The sequence below is a fragment of the Prinia subflava genome, chromosome 3 (assembly GCF_021018805.1).
Source record: "Prinia subflava isolate CZ2003 ecotype Zambia chromosome 3, Cam_Psub_1.2, whole genome shotgun sequence".
Taxonomy (NCBI): domain Eukaryota; kingdom Metazoa; phylum Chordata; class Aves; order Passeriformes; family Cisticolidae; genus Prinia; species Prinia subflava.
The window spans coordinates 101,410,568-101,434,035 of record NC_086249.1 but is presented as its reverse complement, the minus strand read 5'-3'; the positions used below and the strand labels follow the sequence as shown (position 1 = coordinate 101,434,035).

The 23,468-nt window shown below is 38.4% G+C and overlaps 1 protein-coding gene across 16 annotated transcripts in view; it reads right to left on the bottom strand.

The window, feature by feature from the left end:
• KDM6A (lysine demethylase 6A) overlaps positions 1-23,468 on the bottom strand; it is a 149,282-nt gene that overhangs the window by 55,572 nt on the left and 70,242 nt on the right. For all 16 annotated transcript variants that reach the window (XR_010079755.1, XM_063393057.1, XM_063393058.1 and 13 more), the window contains exons 5-8: positions 22,219-22,277; positions 14,074-14,194; positions 3,267-3,321; positions 500-534 (exon numbers count right to left, since the gene is read on the bottom strand). Coding sequence is in view for 15 of the 16 variants with exons in the window: in XM_063393057.1 (XP_063249127.1) it covers positions 500-534; positions 3,267-3,321; positions 14,074-14,194; positions 22,219-22,277 (270 nt within the window). In the remaining variant the exon portion in view is untranslated. The remainder of the gene's footprint in view (positions 1-499; positions 535-3,266; positions 3,322-14,073; positions 14,195-22,218; positions 22,278-23,468) is intronic.

Genomic DNA, 23,468 nt, shown 5'->3' with positions numbered 1-23,468 from the left:
TTTAAAATTGAACATAAAATTGAAAATTTCATGTCAAATATACCACATATACTTGAAAGGTATATGGGCAAATGGCTGGAATTGATTTTGTGTGTGTATATGAGAAACAGTATAAATATATATACATATACATACATACATATATATATATATATGAATGAATGAATTAAGAAACTTCATATTTTTAGATTTACATATAACCTTTTAAATCTAAATAGAATCTCCTAAAAGAATTTTCCTGGAAGTTGCATTGTGGATTTTTTTTTTGCACTCAAATTGGGAGATTGGTAAATACATGCTTATTAAGATAGCTATTCCACATTATATCATGATGCTCCACACAAAAAATATTATTAATTTAGCCAAAGCAAACCAAATTTCTTGATTCAAGGCTTTAGTCTAACTTTACTAAGGCATCTATAATCTAAATTCCACAGACTGATTACATCACACAGTTCGAAACTCAACCACACTTTATGAAAATGAGCTTAAAGCTTACCTGGATTTCATATAAGTGGGCAATGTGAAACTGAACTGTAAGAGTGGGAAAATCAAAATTATTAGTTTTAATGAAAAACAGCAATTACAACGTTTTGAAATTAGGGATAAACAACGTTTCAAATTTATCAATGCAAACCCAAGGGAAATTACATTGTGAAGATACCAAAAAGTACTTTTTTACATTGATATTTTACACTTAATATACCAGACCTGACAGAAAATGAATATCCTAACAAAGCACAAGAACAGCAAACAGATATTGAGAAAAGCAGTCCATGGATTTTATTTGTATTCTGAAACAGAGAGTCCATTAACCTTTCAGTAAACTTAGCAATAAAATCTACTGAAGCTGAGGTAAGAGAACACAGGTAGTATTTTCTGTACATAACCAAGCTAGAAATAAACATTTTTATTCAGCTGGGTTACAGAACATTATGTTACACATAGCCAGTTTTATAGGGCATCTTAAATTAGGGTGTTTTTACTTCCTTTTTAGGAATTGTCTTTCCCTTGTTAAACTAAATCAGAAGTGTTAATTACAGGTGATACTCTGATTGTTACTGTTAAGCATTTCCAATTCCTCATACAAATTGTCCAGAATGCCATAATTCCAGCAGCCTGTGCAGGCAAGAAATTGCTGGCTGGAGAAAGAAAAATGGAAGTTGTTCAAGAGTAAAAGCAGAGGGAAAATTACCCTCACGTTGCTCAAATCATCACAGAAAAGACTTGAGAACTGTAACCTGGACTATCCATGGAGTGGTAGATGGCTAAAGCTGATTGAGATGAATGCAATCCTCATTCTGCTTCGATGAGGAAAGAAAAGTTCCTTTGAGACAGACTTTTGCTCCATGTTCGTGAGCATTACAAGTAAGAAGACACCTGTGTTTGAGCCAAGCTCAATTTATTTCAATTACACAGATTTCTTTCCCTTAAAGCTACAGAATAGTGTGACACCAAATTACCACACATACAGGTAATATGGAGTTCAGGCTTTCACTCTGGGTCATAAGGGAGGGAAAAAAATCTCCCTTTGTGTATTGCTTTGTCCTCCTCTATAAAGAAGGAAGCCGAGTGCACTTTGGAAACCAGGTCAGAATGAAATGCATCGTCTAAAATTTTAATAAACTTTTTGTGTTCCTTGCTAAAGAGCACATAACACACCCATTATGCTCACTGCATCATCAAACCTCACTCTGTACTGATGAAAGAAAAGCCCTGTTTTTGTTTCAGGAGTTCATTATCTAAAAAACCCCCTCTCTCTTATTTTTTCCCATCCTAACAAAACCCTTTCAGTGTGAAGCTTCAAAATGAAATGATGCCTTGGAGGGGAAAGGAAAATTAAAGGTGTTGGATTAGAGACTGTCTAAATAGGAAGAAGAGGTGTTTATTACTCCAACATTTCTGCTGGGAACACACTCAGTGTAATGCTGTTACCCCCCCAGCCCTGAGAAATGCAAGGGGGAGGATTAAATGGAGCATTTAGTGAGGATACCCAACACCCTGGGGCAGAGAGATCAGTTCTCCTTCCTAGAAGAAGCACAGGGGACCTGCCCAAGCACCCCTCAGTCCCCTTCTCTCTCCTCCTTTGGGTTTCTCAGGCAGTGAAGCCTTTTCATGGGGCCACCCCTCCACACAAATCTGAGGGCACAGGGGACTGGAGGGGAAGGGTTAGGAAAACCTTACAGAAATTCAGAGATTTAGTGAAAACCGATAAAGATAGTGAGAAACAATATGAGCAAACACGAAATACAATAAAGAATCACATGTCTTGTAGAAAAGTAATAAAAGCCTATTGACTCAGGAAGAATTCTGCAAATTTTTACAAAATTATCTGTGCCTGTTCCTGATAAGTGACAAAGCTTTGAAGACAGCCTTGAAGAACAGCTGGCTCCTTGATACAGCCAGTGGTTTCAGCCATGTGAACAAACTCCCTTTCACTACCTTGCTGATACAATATTCACAATTCCATCCAGTTTTCAAAGAAATGCTTTAAATATTTTATCCAATGCCTCTGAAGTGAGACTTGGGCGGTAGCTTAAGCTCAACATGAATAACAACTTAAGCTCAAGCATGAAGGTACCTTAAAAACTGAAGGAGTAGCTTCCTTCACAACTCTCTGCCTTTAAATTCTTACAGACTCCAAAACACGAGAAACACACATTTATTCTTGCACACAATTCCACTTACTATGGATAAATACCTGCAGGCCCTCTGTTACACCTACAGTGCATTGTGCCTATGATAGATCACACTGCACTAAAGATTAACATGTTCAACTAGACCAATACATACCTGACATCAAAAAAACCCTAAAGTCAAATATGGGGTTTTCTTTCTTATTTTTACAGTAAAACTGATGCTGAATTTTGGATCTATAAATTTAAATGGCATGAAAATAATCACTGAAAATTGACAGATTATCAAGATGACGAACGTTTTAAATAATTGTTATTAAATGTGTGCCATGGTACAAGCATCAGGTTTATAAATTAAAAAAAACCCAAACAGTCAAATAATAAGTTTCCTCCAGAATTCAAGCCTTCGGATGATGAATAAGCTAAGTCTCAATTTTTACTTATTCCATTTACTAAAAGAATTCACAATTCCACTGGAACACCTGAGAGAGGGAGACAGGTTTTGTAGTCTCCCTCTCTCAGTACCAATTCTTTTGATTTTGAAGACCTGGTTCATTAAAAATTCATACAGTTGCAAGCATAAGACTTAAAAAAAATCCACAACAAAATAAATACTTCTTGGTTACTTACTTTCAGCGTTAGACAAAGTGCAGGGATTGCAGTCAATCAAAGCTAACTGAAAATGCTGGAAAGAAAAAAGAATTATTTGCTTTTCAAACAAAGTAATACTAGCACTTGGGCAAACTACTAAGAGTAAATCAATTTTGTACTTGAAAATCAATACTGCATGTTACCACTTGTCTTAAAAAAAACAATTTTCAATTTCTGTTCAACTGCTTACTAGAGAAAAGTAAATTTTTTTTATTGCAAACATTGCAATGCTTCTAGTAATCTAAGATGGCAACAGATCTTCACAGAACAACTGGGGTTGCATCTGAAAGGATAAAGGCATCAAACGAATGGTCAAAATTGGAAGATCAAGTTTTTAAACAAACAACTGGGACTGCAGACACAGCAGCTCTTAGCCTCATGGAGATAAATATCTAAGACTCAATCTATCTAGAAAAACAGAACACTCTCCCTACAAACTGAGTGATTTTAGGTTTTTAGAAAACTCCACTCTTGTCAAAAAGCATTTAATATGAATACCTCTACATTAAAACATGAGTTCATAGGTTCTCGCATCTTCTCCTCCAGATGTTGAGAAAACTTTAGTTAAACATTGAAACTTGTTTAATTTTAATCACTTCTCTTTAAGGAATACAAAAAATACCTTTTAAAACATTCTAGGTGCTGAGGTAAGTTTTTCACTCATCTATAAAAAGAGTCACAGAATCAGAGCAATGAAGTCTGTCTGCAAGTGTCATGTTAATGCACTGATCACTATTTAGTGTATAAAAATGAGAACAGGCACAGAAACTCCAGTGCCTGAGCTTTTCCATAAACTTTTGAGAAAATCTCCCACACAGGGTGAAATTTTGATGGACATATTAGTACAACAGAGAATAAGGCCTAGGAATACAGGAGCCTAAGAGCTACCCTATGAAATACTACTGTTAATAAACACAGTTGTTTACAAAACACAGTGTCAGGTGATTTCTAATACACAAAACATGACTGACACTTTAGTATACTTTATTTTCTTAGCATAAAAATGATAGTTTAGATCAAACTATTCAGGATGCCAAACTAGGTGGCACTGGGAGCCTACTGCTGTAGATGGGAAGAGAAAAAGTCTGTATCAATGGATATGTGCAACACACTTTCAGTATTGTAGTACTCAGAGCTATTAGATGCTACCTAACTTTCCTCATGGTCATAATATCTCCTTGAGTACAAATCTTACAAAGATCTGTAAGACTTTATCAGATGATCACATTTTAAAAAACCCTAATTTTAATAGGGACAAAAATTAGAAAATTAATGTAGTATCCATAACAAGCCATAAGAGGAATGCTGACACTTCCATAAGCTCTGACATACACTGATGCACCTTCCTCCTCACTCACTTCATCAACATCATTTGTAGCATACACCAGCATTTAAAAAATGAACCAAAGTTGAATAACAATACAAATTCACAATTTATAATGAACATTTTAGTAACATCCCCCCAGAAGAGAAGACAAAAACCAATGGATTCACACTGTAAAATAACTCCTCAACTTTAGCGCAAGCATTAAGTAATAGCTTACAAATATTAATTATTAGCTTATTTCTCTGCTGTGTCTGCTCCTTTCCCTACTGCTCAGCAGGCAGACAACTTACAGTCTCCCCTCACTTACATTGCAATGCAGGTTGAGTGCCTCAGAGACATCCTTTAGTCTGTTACCATAGTGATTCTACTAAGCAGACAACTTAAAAAAAAAACCCTAAATAAAAATAAAATGCTCTATCTTAAATTGCATTTTGACTGCCAAAAGAAAGAAAAAAAAAAGGCTCTGGCCTGTACAACTGAAAAGGTACAAAATCCTTCCTGTACAGATGTGTCATCTTGCACCATCACTTACAATTACTATGGAAAGATAAAGCAGAATGGAACAGATTTGATCTCACCTAGCAATGCTATTATAAAAATTAAGCAGATCTAAAGAAACAAGATTGACAACTGTTCTGCAACAGCTCTTCTGAAGGGTTATTGCAGTGAGACTCAGTGAGAGAAAGCAGACAACCATATAAGAATATCTAACCATTTTAATATATAAGTATGCCAATAGTATCAAGTGCTATACAGTAAAAAAAAGCAGAAATATTCTCAGTAATGCCTCCTAAAAAATTAAATATTCACTCCTACAGCAGCCAACTTTGGAAATTCAAAAAGCCACATTATGAAAATTTTCTTAGTGTGGTAAATTTCTACTAGCACTATTCACTAATCTACAAACGGTAAAGAAATTGATAAACCAAAGCCAGTAACTACAGACAAACACTCTGCTTGCACTAGATAATTATCACAGTCAAAAGCAATACAAAGCCCAGAACCTTTCAAACCAAGAACCTCTGAAATACACACACACACGAGCAAACCTACACCTCTTGCCGGATAAATAATACATAGCTCCCCGTTCAGTACTCAAAATCAGACAAAAAAATCCCCCATGCATGCATTTCTAACGCATCAACCTGGTCAGCCAAAAGCAGATCCACTAATCAGAATTACCAGCACCAAAAAATTAAAAAAATAGTAATAATTTCCAACTTCCATTTCTGCAACCGACAGCAGCGGCTGGCAAACATCTGCACCCCTCTCAAATATTGCAGCACTGAGCTGGCTACTGCTGTGTGCAATAGTTGTTATGCAGGAGAGGCCGCTGCAGCTCAGAGACGACACACAATACCTCAAGGCAGACAGCAGTCTATAGAAATTCAAATCCCCAGTAAGAGGATTTACCTAGAAGGCAGTGTTGTGAATGTTAAAAACTAACAGGCTCTCCTCAAGGGCTGCGGCTCAAGGCGCAATCACAGAATCGTTTAGGTTGGAAAAGACCTTTAAGATCAGCCGAGCCCTAAATCACCTTCATTTGTACCCATCTGTAATTGCAGTTATCTACAGCTCATTCCATCTCCTCTGGAGTCCTTGGCTTGCCTCTGATTGCGGAAACAATTCCAAAGATAACCTTTCCAAGGATGAGAGGTACAGTGGATTCCACAGAAAGAGAACTGATGAAAGCACTAGGTCTGGTAGTAAAGTAACAGGAATCTGACGCTGATTTAGGTAACTTAATATGCTTTCTCTCACAGATTTAACACCGATTCTTTACAATGTAACAGGCAAGTACCCAAGGTTTTGTTGTTTCTTTAATCAATAAATGACAAAAGCAAAACGAGCCCTTTTCTTTTCAGTGCAAGATTTTCAGTGCTGTCTCTGTTTACATCCAAACCTGAGACCTCAGTGTAGTGATTCTACTCCCTCCTCCTCTCCAGGGTGACATCAGCAAGTTTAATAGCTCTCGGCTCTGCGTTTATTCAGCAAGCAAGGCAAGCCATCATCTGAAACCTGACAATCCTCACCGACTTACCACGAAGGAAAGCTCCATCATGACTCAGTAAAATTCTGTCAGGAGATGGCTTTTTCTGCCTGTGTGACCTAGGTGTGCTGCCCGTGCTGCTCAGAGCAGCTTTTGTTGGGATAAGTAGGGCACGCAGAGCCTTGTGTAACCAGCCGGGGCACAGTGCCAAGCCTCCATTTGCCAGGCATCTCTGGGACCAGGGGAGAGGGTCAGGAGAGGACACGCTCCGTGCGCTGCTACAGCAGCTCATCCTGCTGCTCTCCGAGCTCACAACAAATTCAGCTTGCGAGATAAAGGTTTGTGTAGTGTAAACACTCGGGTACTTTAGTCCAACATTCAAAAAAAGCCAACTAACAGACGGGAGAAAAAAAAAAAACTGCTGGAGGACAGAAGGAACAAAGGCCACATATACATATACAGTGAATAGCTGCAGTGTGCTCCGAAAAATCTCTTGTTCTGGCAAGCTCCAAGAGAAAAATCATTTTTAAACAGAAAGACCATACAAGCCGTATTTCTGTGAGCCAAAAAAAGAGGCTGCATCAGAATTTACTGACCAATATCTTCCACGGCGATTTTCACAAAGCTATCTCCCGTTTGCCTTCACCTTTTATGCATTTTTTCTGCGACATCAGAACTCATCTATTCCTGTGCTAACAGCCTGAAAGGCTGCCAGCGGCAAGAGAATGCCTGGATGTGCCGCCACCGCCGCAGCACGGCACGGCCGCGGAGCGGAGCCTCCAGCCCCGGAGCCGCCCAGGCTGCGCGGGCGGCGCAGCTCAGGCCGAGCTGTGGCTGCACGGCGAGGATTCCTGCGTGCCCTGAACGCCCAGCCTGCAGTTACACCCCATAAAAATGGATCTGTCCTGATGGAGATGCCTCTGAAGGAGAAGGTCCATGAATGAAGTGCAGCAGGATCACTGAATATCCTGAGCTGGAAAGGACCCACAGGGATCACTGAATTCAACTCCTGGCCCTGCACAGAACCATCCTCAAGACTCACACCATGTACCCGATAGCACTGACCAAACACTCCTTGAGTCAGGCTGGTGCTGTGACCACTGCCCTGGGGAGCCTGTTCAGTGCCCAAACACCCTCTGGGGGAAGAATCCTTTCCTAATATCCAACCTAAACCTGCCCTGACACAGCTCCAGGCCATTCCCTCGGGTCCTGTCAGTGTCAGCACAGAGCAGAGATCAGTGCCTGCCCCTGCTCTTCCCCTCAGGAGGAAGCTGTGCCTGCACTGAGGTCTCCCCTCAGTCTCCTCCAGGCTGGACAGACCAAGTGTCCCCAGCTGCTCCTCACAGAGCTTCCCCTCAAGGCCCTTCACCACCCCTGTGGCCTCCTCTGGACATTCTCTAAGAGTCTCACACCCTTCTTATGTCGTGGCACCCAGAACTGCCCCAGCACTGGAGGTGAGGCTGCCCCAGCCCAGAGCAGAGCAGGACAATCCCCTCCCTTGCCCGGCTGGCCATGTCCTCATGTCCCTCAGGACAGGGATGTCCCTCCTGGCTCATGTTCAGCTCTCCACTGACCAGGACTGGCCTCTTTCCACAGCACTCCTCTTCACCATATCATTCCCTGGTGTGTCCATACATCCAGGGTTTCCCCACTCAGCACCAACATCCTTAGACTGAATACTCAGCTTCTGAATCACCTATTCCTCCTCCCAGGCTGTGTTCTTCCCCACCTCCCAAAAGACTGAAGATTCCACACACCATGGTAATTCAGGTTTAGCACTTACTCCTCTTTGTAATCGTGACATTTCTAAAAAACACCTGTAATTCTCTTTTACAGGAATTAGTCAAAAACCCAAGTGAAACTAGGTAAGAGAGAACAAAAGAGATCACTCTGTAGGCCAGACATTGTGGTATCATTATCCACTGTCAAAACCAGTCACATTAACAACTCTCCTGCAGTTTCATTACAGTGCAATGCTGCATTAAAAACTGCCATGGATTTACTTCTTGTATGTGTATTTCCACCACTGACATCTGCAAACAACAAAGACTAAGGGAGACATTTCAATCCCAAATGCTGCTTTCCATCCACTTACACTTTTATTGACATTATCTTTTGATTCGTTTCATTTTGCTTTCCACAAAATGTTTTTTTGTGTGCAGCACTTGAAATCTTGGATATCCAACTCACAAGAGCCAAAGACTTTCACCTTGTTTTTTTACCTAAAAAAGCACCTGTTCCTCATAGAATTAAATACATAAAACTCGACATAAGAAACTAAAACTTCTCCTAACTGCATGTATTTTGACTAGTTATTTTTAATAAATAAAATACGTCAGGTTTCAATGTACAATGCTTAAACTTAAAAATCACTAATATAAGCCCATACGAGAAAGATAACTAGGTGGAAAAACAGCACATGAAGGCTTGAAATCACAACTTTTCATTTTCCTAAATTCTTGTTTATTTATTACTCAGAGAAAGAACATAAAAAATGAATGACATGTCTCTAACAGTTACATGTTGGCATATAATAGCTGCACTAGCTAAAAATATCTTTCATAAGTATATATACAGGAGAAATATTTGAATAAGTGGTAGAAAAGTGTCTGACTGACTATAAATAAGTACTTCAAGCTGTTCATCGGTGCATCAGTATTTAATTTCTTCATAATGCATGCATATTCATACAATTCATGCACATTTTAATTCTTTTGCAGCCTTTTTCTTATCCTAATATAAGCAGCATGTCTTAACATTACTAACAAATGAGAATCTTTAGAAGAATAATTAAAAAATTAAAATTGTATTTAAATTGATGATTTACGGGCAAGATGAAAGCATAAGCCTGAAGCAAACTACTGAAATAACTGTTTTGTGTATAAAGAAGGAGGAAAAATTTCTGTAAGTGAAAGACAGAATTAGTATTTCTACTAGAAGGCAGATAATTGAAAACACGAGAAATTGAGTTCTCATTCTTCTAAAGGTTTTGTTACTGAGTACAGGGTGCACCTGTAATAAAATAAAATTCTCAAAGCAAAAATATTATTTGCTATAAACCAACCTCTTATGTCCAGCATTCCTACTGACCACCCTTTAAAAAAAAAACACCCCACAAACCAAACAAAATCCAACAAAACCCACACAATTCCCCCACCACAAATCTCCAAATAAAAGCAAACAAGGCTTCCCCTCATAAAAGCAAACCTCAGAAAATTTGCCCCCTGGCCCCCACTGTTCCCTCAGTGTTATCAATCTAATAAATACAAAAAACAAAGATTTTTTTTTCCCCTAAGTATGAATTCTGCATTCAAATGGCTTTCATGATTATGGCTCTAAATCCCCACTAAAACTTCAACACCACCAAGCAGGATGAGCACCAGGAGGGAGACTGGTTTTCCACAGCTGCCACCTGGGGCTCAGCTCCCACATCTCAGAAGGCTCTGGAGCAGGATGTCATGCAGGAACATCCTCCAAAATTCTCTTTGAAATCTTTCATTCCCACGTATTTTCTAGAAATTGTTTAAGATTCAACAGTACTTAAGAGAAGAACTGAGACACACATGCGAGACAAGATGATTACATGCGCTTATAAAAAAGGAGGCCAAATTAAAAAATATATATTCAATAAATAGGAAAATGACCATGACAGCGAGTGACATCAGAAATAATGTGGCACATGCTGAGAAGTATGAATATTTTTTCCGACTACATTTACCCAATGAATAAAAAGATAGATTATAGAGACCTTGCTTTATTCTCCTTTCATATCACAGCCACCATCATCAACCACAATATTCCTTGTGTCAGTTGTAGGAAATGGTAAACAGGAGAAGGGCAGCAGGATATAATAAACTGAAAAAGTTGGGCTGTGAGGTAAACCTTAGTAGCATGTCGTTGCTACGGTCATCAATTTATAAAAAGGAATCCATCCCCCAAGCCACTGCCAGTATATTTTGGAATTAATTGTACTTTTCTGATGAATGAGAGCTTTCATGTCTCACCTCTGAAGCCAACACTGCCCCATCTGCCAGGTTACACAAGGACTGTTATCTTTTCAACTAGAAGGGACACTTTTTTTTCCCTTAATGTAAGCCTGAAGGCCAAGTAATTTTCAACAGCATTGGTGTTGCAAGAGTTTATGGCAATGGGGTAACAGAGAAAGTCAAGGATTCTCATAGTAATTTGCAAGTCTTAACTGCAGAACAGGCAAAACCAGTAATTGATTTTGAAAAAAGACTGAGTTGATTTTATGCTTGTTAAACAGCACTCCAGCAATTACCTTGATCATCAACATCTTAAAATAGTAAAAATTAATTTTGTGCTTAAATTGCTTACATAAAATACAGATGATTTATGTTAATGCTTTAAAATTGTGAAAAACATGGAATATATGACCTTCAGACTTCCATCTTCCCCCTTTGCCTGAAGACTCTTACTGACAATGACTCTTACTGACAGTGACTCATCTGTTGGCAATGGTTTATTCTTGGCAATTATAGACTTAACATGAATGTTTAAATACCATCAAAAACATTATGATATTTCAAAGTACTTTAATGCAACGTTGGTATAATCTGTGAAATCCAGAGCAGTCACAAGTGAGCACCAGATGAAAAGTTATTTCCACTTTCTATCTCCGTGTGAATGGGGAGCTCAAACTGGGCAAAGAGCCCCAGGAAAAGAGTCTGTGCTCAAGGCCAGTCATAGGCAGGCTGGATCCCAACCCCCTTAATTACCCTCTAAAATCCTGGATCCTTTCAAAAAGGTCCACAAAACCAAAAAAGGCACAACAAGACAACTCTGTCTTTTCACTGCTTTGGGTTTATTATCTTTCTTTTGTTCAAAGATGAGACACTCTGTGTCTCAGAGAACGAGACAGACATTGTGTGAAAACATCCCTTCACACTTTCCTCACATCCCTTCTCCATTTTACTCTCCCCATGTTTGAGCATAACCAGTGTATCAGCACTTCCCTTCGTTCTCTTCACTAAGGAAGCATTTTCTGACTTGCCTCTCATTCCCATCACACTTTCTGGTTTAAGGTGTGTTTTTTTTAAAGATTGGCTTTTAAAGAAGCTACAGCCCTGTTCTACTTATTTTTCTCCTCAACTGACACATTGTGATGTTTAAACTGATAAGTTTCAACCAGTAACACTTTGTTTTCAACCAAAGTAGGTAAATCCTTGGGCTGTACCTAAATTAAATCCACAGCTCAGCTGAACTGGAAACAGCTCAAAGTGTTCATGACTGAGTTCCACTAGGTCTTTTCTTTTATTCCTCACTGTCATTCTTTACTCAGAATTGCAGCCTCCACAGCAAAGGAAGTAACCCAGAAACTCTGCTTTAGGTGTCTCAGTTGGTACTTCCAGAGCAGTTTCTCATTACGTTTTGAACCAGAAGAGGAGAAGACAGCTCTGTCCCCTCCTTCCCATTCCATCAGCCTTGCACTGGATGTACCAACTGGGCACTCTCAAGCTGAGCTGGCTTAGACCTCTGATCCACCTCAGTCTGCAAATGAGGAAAAGCAACAAAATGAAAAATCATCGATTCCACGTGGCTGAGAGTGCTGAACGAGGTCACCAGGATTGCAAGGTGGAAATGAGACAAACTTTTAGGAATGAGCTGCAGGAATGCAGCTTTTAGGAATGAATTGCTTTAAGAAAAACATGAAACCATCTTTAATGCAAACCCTCATCATGTTCATTTCACCATCCTTTGAAGACCATCCCTCTGCCCCAGGGTAACCTGCTTCATTTGTGGCCATTTGTTTTGTGGCCATGTGACTTAACCACATGCCACATAAAAGCAATAGAATCAAGATAATTTTACATTAGAAAGGTTAATTTCTTTCTGTTTTCAAAATACTTCTTTGGTGTTCTTCCCATTTGTAGCTGGTGTTCTGAAAACTTGAGGTTTGGTATAATGAAAATCCTCATGGTAAGTGACTGATTTGTTTTGCAAAATTCTGAACATCAAACACAAGAAATGATTTAGATTGAATCATCATAATATTTATTTAAATACCTGATTCACTGACAGAATTGCAAATTCTATGGCACACCAGAAAAAGGTTATCTATTTCTTGATCAATTTATATCAAAATTAAAATCATATAATCAACTAGGCTGGAAAAGACCTTTAGAGATCATTGAGTTTCCTCTACTACTTGATTACAAGATGACCACCTCCTTGTAATACTCCTTGTAATTTCCTTGTAAATTTAATATTTTCTCCCAGCTTCTTTAAAAATAAAACCAAAATGTACTTCAGCACTTCTTTTATTCTCTATATGTCATAACATACCAAGTCTGTGCCAAAGTATAACGAAATAGGATCACTCAAGCTCACACACAATCCCTTTCTCAACCTCTAGCTCTCCTTGCTCTCTTTCACTGTTCATTGCATGGAATCTTTTCTACTCCTCTGCACAATTCCCAGCTCCACCAATCTCTGTAGGTGAAACCTTGGGCTCTGGATGAAAAGGGAAGCCTGGGGAGAGAACTGCTTCCCTCCATCACAAAAGCTGAAAGGAAAAATTGAGAGGAACACTCTGCTCTTTCAAGTCTCGGACAATGTGATTCTAACAACCCAAGAAAACAATCTGGCAAGAAAAGGACGCCGTAAGATTCTTGAAAACAAAACACTTATTGTTTTTTCAGAAATTTTTAGGAAAGATTAATATGCAGAAATATGTTAATAAATTACACCTAATTACAAAATTCTCAGCCCTGCAGGTGTATTTCCCACCACGTGCAACTCTCTTAAAAGAATACTTCCTTTTTACAAGACACAGCTAAATTTAGAGGCCAGGAAAGAAAGGACATGCGGGTAAAGTAAAAAATGAAAGAGGAAAAACATGGGCAAATGTGCTGAACAGAGGGAGATAAAATGACAGATTACAATCAGAGACCAGAAAAGAATGTTAATAGTAAGGAATTTGAAAAAGTACAAAAGAAACAAAGCGCTGTGTTACCATAAACCATTTCCAATTGATTAGCCAGCAACTGTTGCCTTAGAAGCTGACTCTCAAGCCAGGAAATGAAAGAATAATTAACTACTAGAAAAGTAACAATTACATTAAAAAAAGACATAATTTTGCATGAAAACTTTGTAGTTCACTAATTCCAAGAACTTCCAGTTTGCAACAGGGAAAAAAAAAAAGAAATATAAAAATAAAATATCAAATAATCGAAGTTGCTATTTTTTTCCCTTAGCTTTCAGTTCAACCTCAGTCTCCTCCAAGATTCACTATTTTAACAAGAGCCCTTTTTTCAACAAATTTTTCATCTGGAGTACAGCACCTCACACATCTCAACCCTATCCTTCTGTTTAGACTGAGACACTTCACATTAAAGCGCTTCAAGTTCTATAGCAGGTGGTCTGTGCTTATGCATTCCTTGCAGCTTTAACATGCAACACACAACTTGTAAGAAATGTTAATTCAATTTTAAAGGACTTAAACCTACCTTTAAACTAGACTCATAGTCTGTGTTCACTTTGAACATAAGTCCAAGTCGCAAATGAATTTCCTTGGCTCGACAAAAGCTGGGATCAACATAAAGCGCCTCCTGAAATGCTTTAATTGCCCTGAAAGAAAAACACAGATTAAAAAAATTATTTTTTACTGAAGTATTACTCTATAATTGATGTTTTTTATATTGCTAACAAAGTGGATCAGAAGGTATTGTTACAGAAGAACATACAAAATAATGGTTTACATGTAACACTTCTGGTGCACGGCTTTTGATTCTTCAAGCACTGGGTAATTTTGAACTCCAGATATCCTCATCTATTTGAAAGTCTGATCTTTTCTAATGATTTACAGAAACTAATTTGCCGCATGAAATACACCAACATATCTGATATCTCAGAGAAGATGACTCACAAATTAGTTACAAAATTGGTGCAAGTTCACTTACAACAGCCAGGCTGCTTTTGACCCCCAAGAAGCAGCAGAACATGCGGCCTTGGAGAGATCACACACATCTCCCCACTGCACCTACCTGCTGCTTTTTCCACTTTCTCCTCCTTTCCTGGCACCAGTGCCATGCAAGGACTCAAATAATACCAGTTGCTCCATTATTTCTGAATACAGACATAAAACCTGCCACCTCCTCACACAGTAGCTTTCCCTCATGTTCCTATGATAAGTGAAGATGGCTCTGATTCTACTTCCTTACCTTTAAATCCTCTCTCACTTGTCCCTGTTCATGGTGGCACTGTACCAGGAAAAACAGAAATGCCATCTAACAACTCCATCTTGGAGCAGAAAAAAGTGACTAAACAGGACTGTTTTGCCTCTCAGGCCACTGCATAAAACTAGGACAGCTGAAATGCAACTAAAAGATAATAGAATTAAAGTCACAGAGGAATTAAGAAAGCGGTTAAGTCTCATTGTTGCCTGAAATCTAATGACAGCTTGAAACAAAATCCTTTCCCATCCACCACTGGTCCCACAACAAGAGAAATCAGAAGCAGCCTCAGTCAGGGTTTGAGATTTGAGATTTGAGCCCTAGACCAGAGAACACAATCCCTCTGCTGTCCCAGGAAACTCCACAGGTCGATGCCAAGTGGGCAGGTGACAGGACAATCTATGCAGAGAACTGGACCTGCTGTGGAGCAGCACAGGGACAGGGGATGGGATTAACTACAGAGCTTAAAATCACTCTCTTCAGGCACATTGATTTCATTCCTACTCTCCAAGTGCAGTATTATTTATAAGGACAAAAGGCTGGTTACCAGATGCAATACAAAATTCAACAAATATTTTTCACAGACTTTTTTACTCACAACATACATAAATTATCATTTTTGAATCCTTCAGCAAAAAGACTTCTGCTCTAAAATTCTTACAGGCTCTTTTCTCATCAATGACAAAGCAAATCAAAGGCATAGAACTTCCTCTGGACAATGAAACTGCATGTACCTGAAGCATAATCGAACTTCTTTAAACAGAACTTAGGAGCAGAAAGGTTTAAAACAAGTATTTAATTTTTACTGTGGAGCTGAAGCTTCCCCTATTACAATCCTTCAGGAAGGCTCTCCTTACCCAGTACCCTACTTTTCTGCCAGCACATGGAAAATGAGCAAGTGAAGCACTGAAGGGACAAACCTGCACCAGAGCTAAGCTCTCTCACATCTCATCTAAATTTCCCTGACATCCTATGGTGGAAGTGAATCACACCCCCCATATCTACACTGAATTCATAACAAACACCCTTGTCTCAGTGTGCTCATCTTCATGATTTACAGACACAGTGATCAAACTGAAAGGCCAAAAATTGGGCTGATCACTAAAAATCTGCACCTATTTTAAGCCAGGCTTTTGCTACACCAGAAATCAGATTCTATTATTGTGTATTTGCATTTCTTGTCTTAACTATAATATGGGCACTGGGTATGTTAGGACTGGTATTTAAAAACCATTACCTGTATCTTGTTCAAAGACAGTATCATAAGACTCAAAAAGGGGGAAAACCACTGTCTATGATTCCAATCAAAGAAAAGACAAAAATTGGGAATAAAGACATAGCAGTTCTATAGCACATCACACAGTGTGACCACGCTAACACTCTCTAGAATTCATGTTCCTCATTTAGCCATCCTTGCTTGGTCAGAAAATAGTATTTCCATATTTCCCCTGTGTCATGACCCCATTGAAAAGATCATCAATAAGTGGATTTCTAAAAAAGTTTCAGAGAATCTGAGCGCAAGAAGAAGATTTCTGTAGTCTCTTTCTCACTGAACAGGAAATATTAATCATTGCCACTGCTGGGCAATGGACTAAAAGAAAGCCACAAGTATAATAAAAAACTTTCCAGGACAGTTTTTTAATTTAGTTTGAATATATACTACCCTTCATTCAAAAAACCAAGCGTGTTGCCTACTCCAGTCTTTCAGAGGAGCACAGCACTTAATAACCTGTAAATTATCATCAGTAGACAACATGAAATATTGTGTCACATTTGGCTCAAAAACTGGTCATGGAGAGGCCCTCTCCAAGCTTTGAGTAAGGTTTACCTCAAGGCAGACTAACCTAAATAAAATCAAATTTTACCTTCTACTTAAAACTTTCCATATTGGTTTTACAATTTGTAGTTTTTCCAGGATGACAAGCATAAATAATAAAAAATAGAAACTACTTCCACCCCTGTGAAAAGGGGAATCATCACAATTTCCTCAATGAAGTGATCTGAAAGAGCATTTTCAACATTTTTTACCAGTGGTAGGTACTCATGTCTAATTCAATAACTACAACCTCATTTAAATACTCAGCAGAATTTTTATAGAATAAAATACTCAAGCCCTGAAAAGACATTTACTTATTAACTCTTACAGACAGACAAGCAATTTTACATCACAGCTAAATTAATATTGATGTAATTTTGCCTGCAGGAAACATTTAAACAAAATAGCAACGTGCTCACAATTACAGGGCACATCAAGAACGTGGACTACAACAAAAACCTCTGCCTGTTTTCCACTGCCATGCCCAGAGCTGCAGACTCATTCCCTTTCTATCAAACAGGAGAACATCTGCAGCAGCACTGACACCACTCCAGAGCTGGGCCTTCCTGACACTGCAGGACTCACTTGATTCTTGTACAGATCTTTCTTTACTCTCAAACATCTCTAATCCCATTTCAGTTCTCTGTCCAAGCCTACACCCAGAAAGATGCGAGTCTGGAGGATCCAAGGCATCCAAGTTATCCAGATGTTTTCCCTCAAAGCCCTTGTATGGCTTGACCAAAACCAGAAGTGTAGATATAACCCAAGAGCTTCCTCCAGGGGTGATGGCACAGAGCCTTCCTCCACTAAAGAACTGCCCTCCATGCACAGACAGAACTTCTCTTCTCACTCCTTCAGCAGACTAAACACACACCAGTCCAAAGGGAAAACTACCAAATGAAAGGCCAGGAGCTCTCAAACTGCAGAAATAAGTAACAGCCATCTGAATTCAGCAAGAAACAACTTTCCTTTTGTTCTCTGATGATACTGACACTTGCGTGGTGAGACACAATGCTGGTTGAGTCTACTGGAACTTATTGAAATTAAATCAGGATTTTCTCCAAGAATGAGGGCATTTCTCTTAACAGGCAGGAAAGGCTATTCCAACAACAAAATGGGAAAGCAGGAGTGGAAAACAGACACTCCAGAAAACGAAAAGCACCTCTGGACTTTCATTTTACACAGCATTGCTACAGCAATTCAGGAAAAATAAAAATGACATCTCCAAATCAAGCTTGCCAGAATCAATTCTGCAGCTACTGTCCCACCCACTAATCTATACAACAATGCCTACCATTATGAAAGTGAAGAAACCAGGTGAATAATAATTAATGGATGATTATATTAAACATTTAGTGAACTCTCATAAGACTTTTATTGGATGGTTTTGCTTGAATAGACTGTGAATAAAATCAGCTTTGTACTAGGTAAAAAAATATAATAAAAGAGCATAATTTAACTATTCAGAAGTTATCACTTGTATATTTCAAACAAAACCCATGAAAATCAGAGTAAGCGTAAAAGAAATAATATAATAAAAGAACTGACATTATTCTAATATGTCACTTGATGCAGTTGGAGTGAAACTTCCTTCATTTTATTCTTACCCTCTTGCAATTTTCTGACCACCTATTCTAAGCCTCACATCATTTCATTAGTCTTATTAATAAAGTGATGTGATGCTATCAAGGACAAATTTCTATTTGAAACTCAGTCATAGTTTGAACATAAACAAAATGCAAATACACAGCAGTGGTCAGGACACTGCAGTTTATGAAACACTTTTACAGTCTTAGCTACAACTCTGTCCAGAGGACTGCAACAGTTGAATGGCAAAATATTTTGTGCAGCACAGTCTTGAAACTTTTCTCTAGAACAGCAGCTGGGAGTAGTTTTTTTCATAGCATTAGCAGGGTTTCCATCAATCCAAGAGTAGTTTGTTATGAAATCACAGCGAGATAAAGATAATGAAAAGAGAGTTAACTGCTCACTTTGTTACTGGTTACTTGCTATGAGCACGTGTACTCTCCATGTACATTCCCATTTTATATACCTGAAAAATACATACAAATAGACCCAGGTCCTGAAACCTGAGAAATATTTGATAAAGTGTACCTACAGACTGTGTGTTTAAATTCTTGGAGGTCTCCACTTGGCAGTGTGCATTCCAACACACCCCACTACAAACCTGACTTTCTGTGTGGAGGAACCCAGTCAGAAGCAGAGATGGTGGGTTTAGATATCTTTAGATATTGAACAGATGATGACAGTGCTCCTGCTCTGGGAAGGATCAGGAGGTAGAGGGGCCAGGGAGTTCCACTCAGGAAAGATTGGTTTTCCACAGCAGTCTTTAGTCATGATGGAGGGGAGGAGAAGGGTCTGGATCATCTCCTGTGGGTCTTTGGCTTTTTTCAGGGTCAGTGCTGAAGGACTGAGTTTTTCATTAAACTCAACTTCCACAGCTGGTGAGGAATCCCTAAACTGAGGAGCCTCAGGGCAAAGAGCCCAAATGGGGCAATAGGGGTGACTGATCTCAGTCTCCTGTTGGTGTTTCTGAGGAACCCAGAGCCCTTCTCACAGATGTTGTCCAGCAATTTGCAAGGTCACTGAAAACAATGCAGGCTGGCCTTGGAGCACCACAGTTCCTACACTGGGATCCACAGGGTGAAATTCAGTTTCAGGACTACGTGTCAGAGCCTGGGCTCCATCTTTTCATCTTGATGGAAGGCAGTGGAATCAGTACATGATAAACCAGTCAGGCTCAGAATCCTCACTGAAGTGGAGAAAAAATTTGGTATGCAAGCCACGACACCTGGGTGCAGGTATTTCACAGAAATGCAAGGTAGCCTTGGACTAACTGCTGAGATTCCTTAATCAAGTTCAATCTAAAACACGGCTAGGGAGGGCATAAAATTATTAAAGTTACGTGAATATCTCATTCTACTGGTTTTCTACTCTAAGTGAGAAACAGGGAAACAACAGTAAAAATGAACCAACTACTGCTTGATGATAAATGGCGTAAAAGAAGGGAGGGAGTATCAAAATTTCACATCCTTAAGACCTGTTGTATATTACTCAATTCAACTTATGAAGATAATTCCTTATGACACATTTTATTATGATAATTGTGTGAAATAGGTTTGGTCTGATCACACTATTGCAAGGTTCATGTATATATTGAGGACTTTTAATTCCTACATGAACAGTTACACGAAATCACCAGCATAAAATAATGTAACAGATAAGATTTGTACTTAAGATAATGCTGCAAAGCTGCACTAGTATATAAAAATATGTACAATATTGAATTACAGTGAACTGCATTATGCATCTTGGAGCCAATACAACACATCCTTTTATGAAAGCTGGAAAACTTTAAAAATAATATAAAATATATGAACAATAACTCTGAAGCTGATCTTATTCCCACTTGCTTTTTTAATTATCTCTGTTTATATGAGACACGAAAAAACCTCAATACTTCTCACCCGTTCCTTTTAGGAGGATTATGTACTTCCCTCTTGTTAAAATCTCTGAATATCTGAAGCAGTGGTGTTAAAAAAAATGAGTTCATGGATGAATCAGAATAAATAAACCACCTTAAACAGTCTTGAGATCTCCTCTGCCTTCTAGAAATATTGAGATCCATGTCCTCTATGAGCACAAACAGATGGAATAAATGCAGCAGGAAGACAAATTTGCATTTCACTCTAAAAGAGGACTCTCCTGGCCATCTGTGAGAGTTCTATGGAGGATTAAGGTCTTCAAAGAAGAACACCTATAGTAAATGACTTGCTATCATCTCTAAGTCTATTCTGATTTTGTCACACCTGAACACCAACAACCCCATATCCCTCTGCTCTTGTCTCCAAGAAATTACAGAGAAGTGGGCAGAAAGGCACTCAAAGGGATTAAAAATCAGAACTGCACACAAAAGTGTAAGATTTTACCTACACTGGATTTTCATCCTTTAAAAATTCTACCCAATACTTTAATGATACACAATGCCCTTAGCACCACACTGTGCAAAACTTTGTTGTATGAATGAAATGGAAAATACAATTATTCTACTCAAGCTTAATATAAGCTCTCTGTGCTGTTCTGTAAGTTAGGACATCAGCTTACACTCGTGTTGTCAACAAGTAAAAAATAATCTAAATTAATTCAAAGCTCTGATTTAGAAACACTAAACATGATCTGCTGATGGCAAAAGTCTATGTTGAACAGGTGGCTTTTGAAGAAATTAATTACTCTAAATCTAACTGCTTTGTCTTATTTATCTTACAGTTTATCTACCATTTTCACAGTGCAAACTGTAACAAGATACAGCTTGCAAGAAATGGTGCACAAAATACTTTTGAATGCTAAGTGATGAAGACAAGACTGAATAACAACTAGAATGTTCTGAAACTTAGTAAAATTCAACCAAGTCTCATCACAATCTTAAAACAGTGGATTCTCAGGCTTTCTGAAAACTTTTCTGTTCTTCTCTTGTTAATTAAGAATGCAACAGAATTGCATGCCCTGTACAATACAACAAATCAATGGCATTCATTCCACCACTATCAATGAAGAAAGCAGTAAACTGCAAGACAAAATAATCCATGTTTTGAGCTCGTGATTTAACCAACTTATTTTAATTTGAAGAATAAAAGTTTGTGTACGTTATCCTGAGGCAAGGATAAATCTTTTGTCTTAGAGATACATAGGAACAATTTAAGGAGAGGGGTGGAGGGAGAAATCCTGCTTCATTGCTCCCAGCCACCAGTCAGTGGTCACTCACTGCATCCATAACTGCAATCAGGCTTATTTTAGTAACACAGTGGAACTTTTAATAATCAATCAAGTAGTGAAGTCACACTTACTGTACTAACAGTCTCCACACTGAGTGTAAAAAAGCACTGGCCTGAACATTGTACCTCTCTGACTTTTTCCCCATGAATTAACTCTTATCTCCACAGGATTAACACCAATAAAAGTCTGAGGACCGTTCAATAGAACCCCTGTGACTGAATCCATTCCATTCACCAATCTCATCACTGATAAAGTAAAACCAAAACCCCAACTGGAACCCAACCCTGCCCCCAACCTTAACAAAAGCCCCACTCAGTCCTCTAAGCCCTGACAGAAATCACAGCTCTTTTAACCCCAAGTTTTTACACCAGATTGAAACACTGATTCCATCTGAGCTTATTGTTCCTCACATCCAAACCCCTCACCTAATGCAGCTCTGTCAAAATTTCTGCCCACCAAGCAAAATGAAAACCAGCCTCATTTACCACCTCTCTCCGAGAATGTGTTTTATAACAGGATTTCCAACAAACCCAGGCTACAGACTATGAATGACAAATATTCCCCAAAGCCTGTTGAGTCACTGCTCCAGCCCCAGTGCTGAATTGTGTTAAAGGGAGCGCAAACTCTTTTCCTGAAGTGCTTTATGGAACTGTTGGGGCTGCCCCAAATATGTTACAGTAAGACAGATACTGACCAAGGACAGTAACATCTGCAAACACCATATCTGTAATAAAATCAAACTGCTTTAACTCACACTGAACTGATGGGACACCACACAATACTGACACCGTCAGCTTATTCCAACTTACCATTGAAAGGCATTGTAATGGAAGTAGACCAAACCAAGGCCATATAAAAAGGCAGCATTCTGTAAAGGAAAGAAACAATGTTTAAAACCAGGTAAGAGTGAGTTTCTGATATTTTATCCATCCTTTGATATTATATTTCCATTATAAGACAGATATATTTAAAATTTGCCTTGAACAGGAAGAGGCAAAAAGAAGCAATGAAAAGACAGGCAGACACTAAAAAAATAAGCAGTGGTTCTCCATGGTCACAAAAAAGGGGATATTCTGGTGGAAGAATAACTACAATACTCAATTACTTTTACATCAGAGAAAGTGATGTGCTCTGTTCTACTTGTGCAACAGCAGGGAAGGAAATGATGGAGTAGAAATCTTTGGCAATTTAATATAAGGAAAATAAATAGTTTATGACCAAGCACCGTTTCGTAGTCACAATAATTTATACTGACATAAAAGAAAACAAAGCTACACATTCTAATTCCAGTGTCTGATGTAGAACACTAATTAAATGAACCTGAAAATATGCTTAAGGAGATTTCACTTTTCTGAATACCAAAATATACAGACTATCAACTTCAAACCTATGACAATCATATTTCTTCACCATAAATCCAATTTCTATTTCCTATCCCCCTATCTGCAAAAGGTAAAAACTAAAGCATAACAACAAAAATCATTCTGGAAATCTATTTTCCCTCCATTTTCTTTTCATGTAAGCTATGACTTAGTTCTAAAGTGAAATTACTAACAATATTTAATGAATGTTTAACTATCCAGTTCCACAAATAATTATTACATATTTCCTAAATTAGGAAAAATAAACAAATTGCTTTTCCTTTTGTCAAGTTATGCCACAGCACATTTGTTTTTTATGGAGCAGAACAATTCCATTATTTACAGGGGACATTGTACATGCTGCCTAAGACACATTTTCAGGCTTTTCTCATCTATAATTCTGATTCTGAGAAACCAGGAATGCACCCCTAAGCTCTGACACATGGACAAGAGCTGGAATTTCAATTGTTGAAGACTGCACTTCAAGATAACCTCTCTGCCACTTGTATGCAGTTCTTTAACAAGTCAAATTTCTAAGGACTTCCACAAAAGGAATACTAATTATGACTTAAACCCAATCCAAATATAAGTTATAACCAAGTTTTTCCTATAAAATATTCAGTAACCAGAAGACAATTCAAAGAGCAGCATTCATCAGAAACAGGATCCAGTATGACAATTTCATGATCCCTCATTTG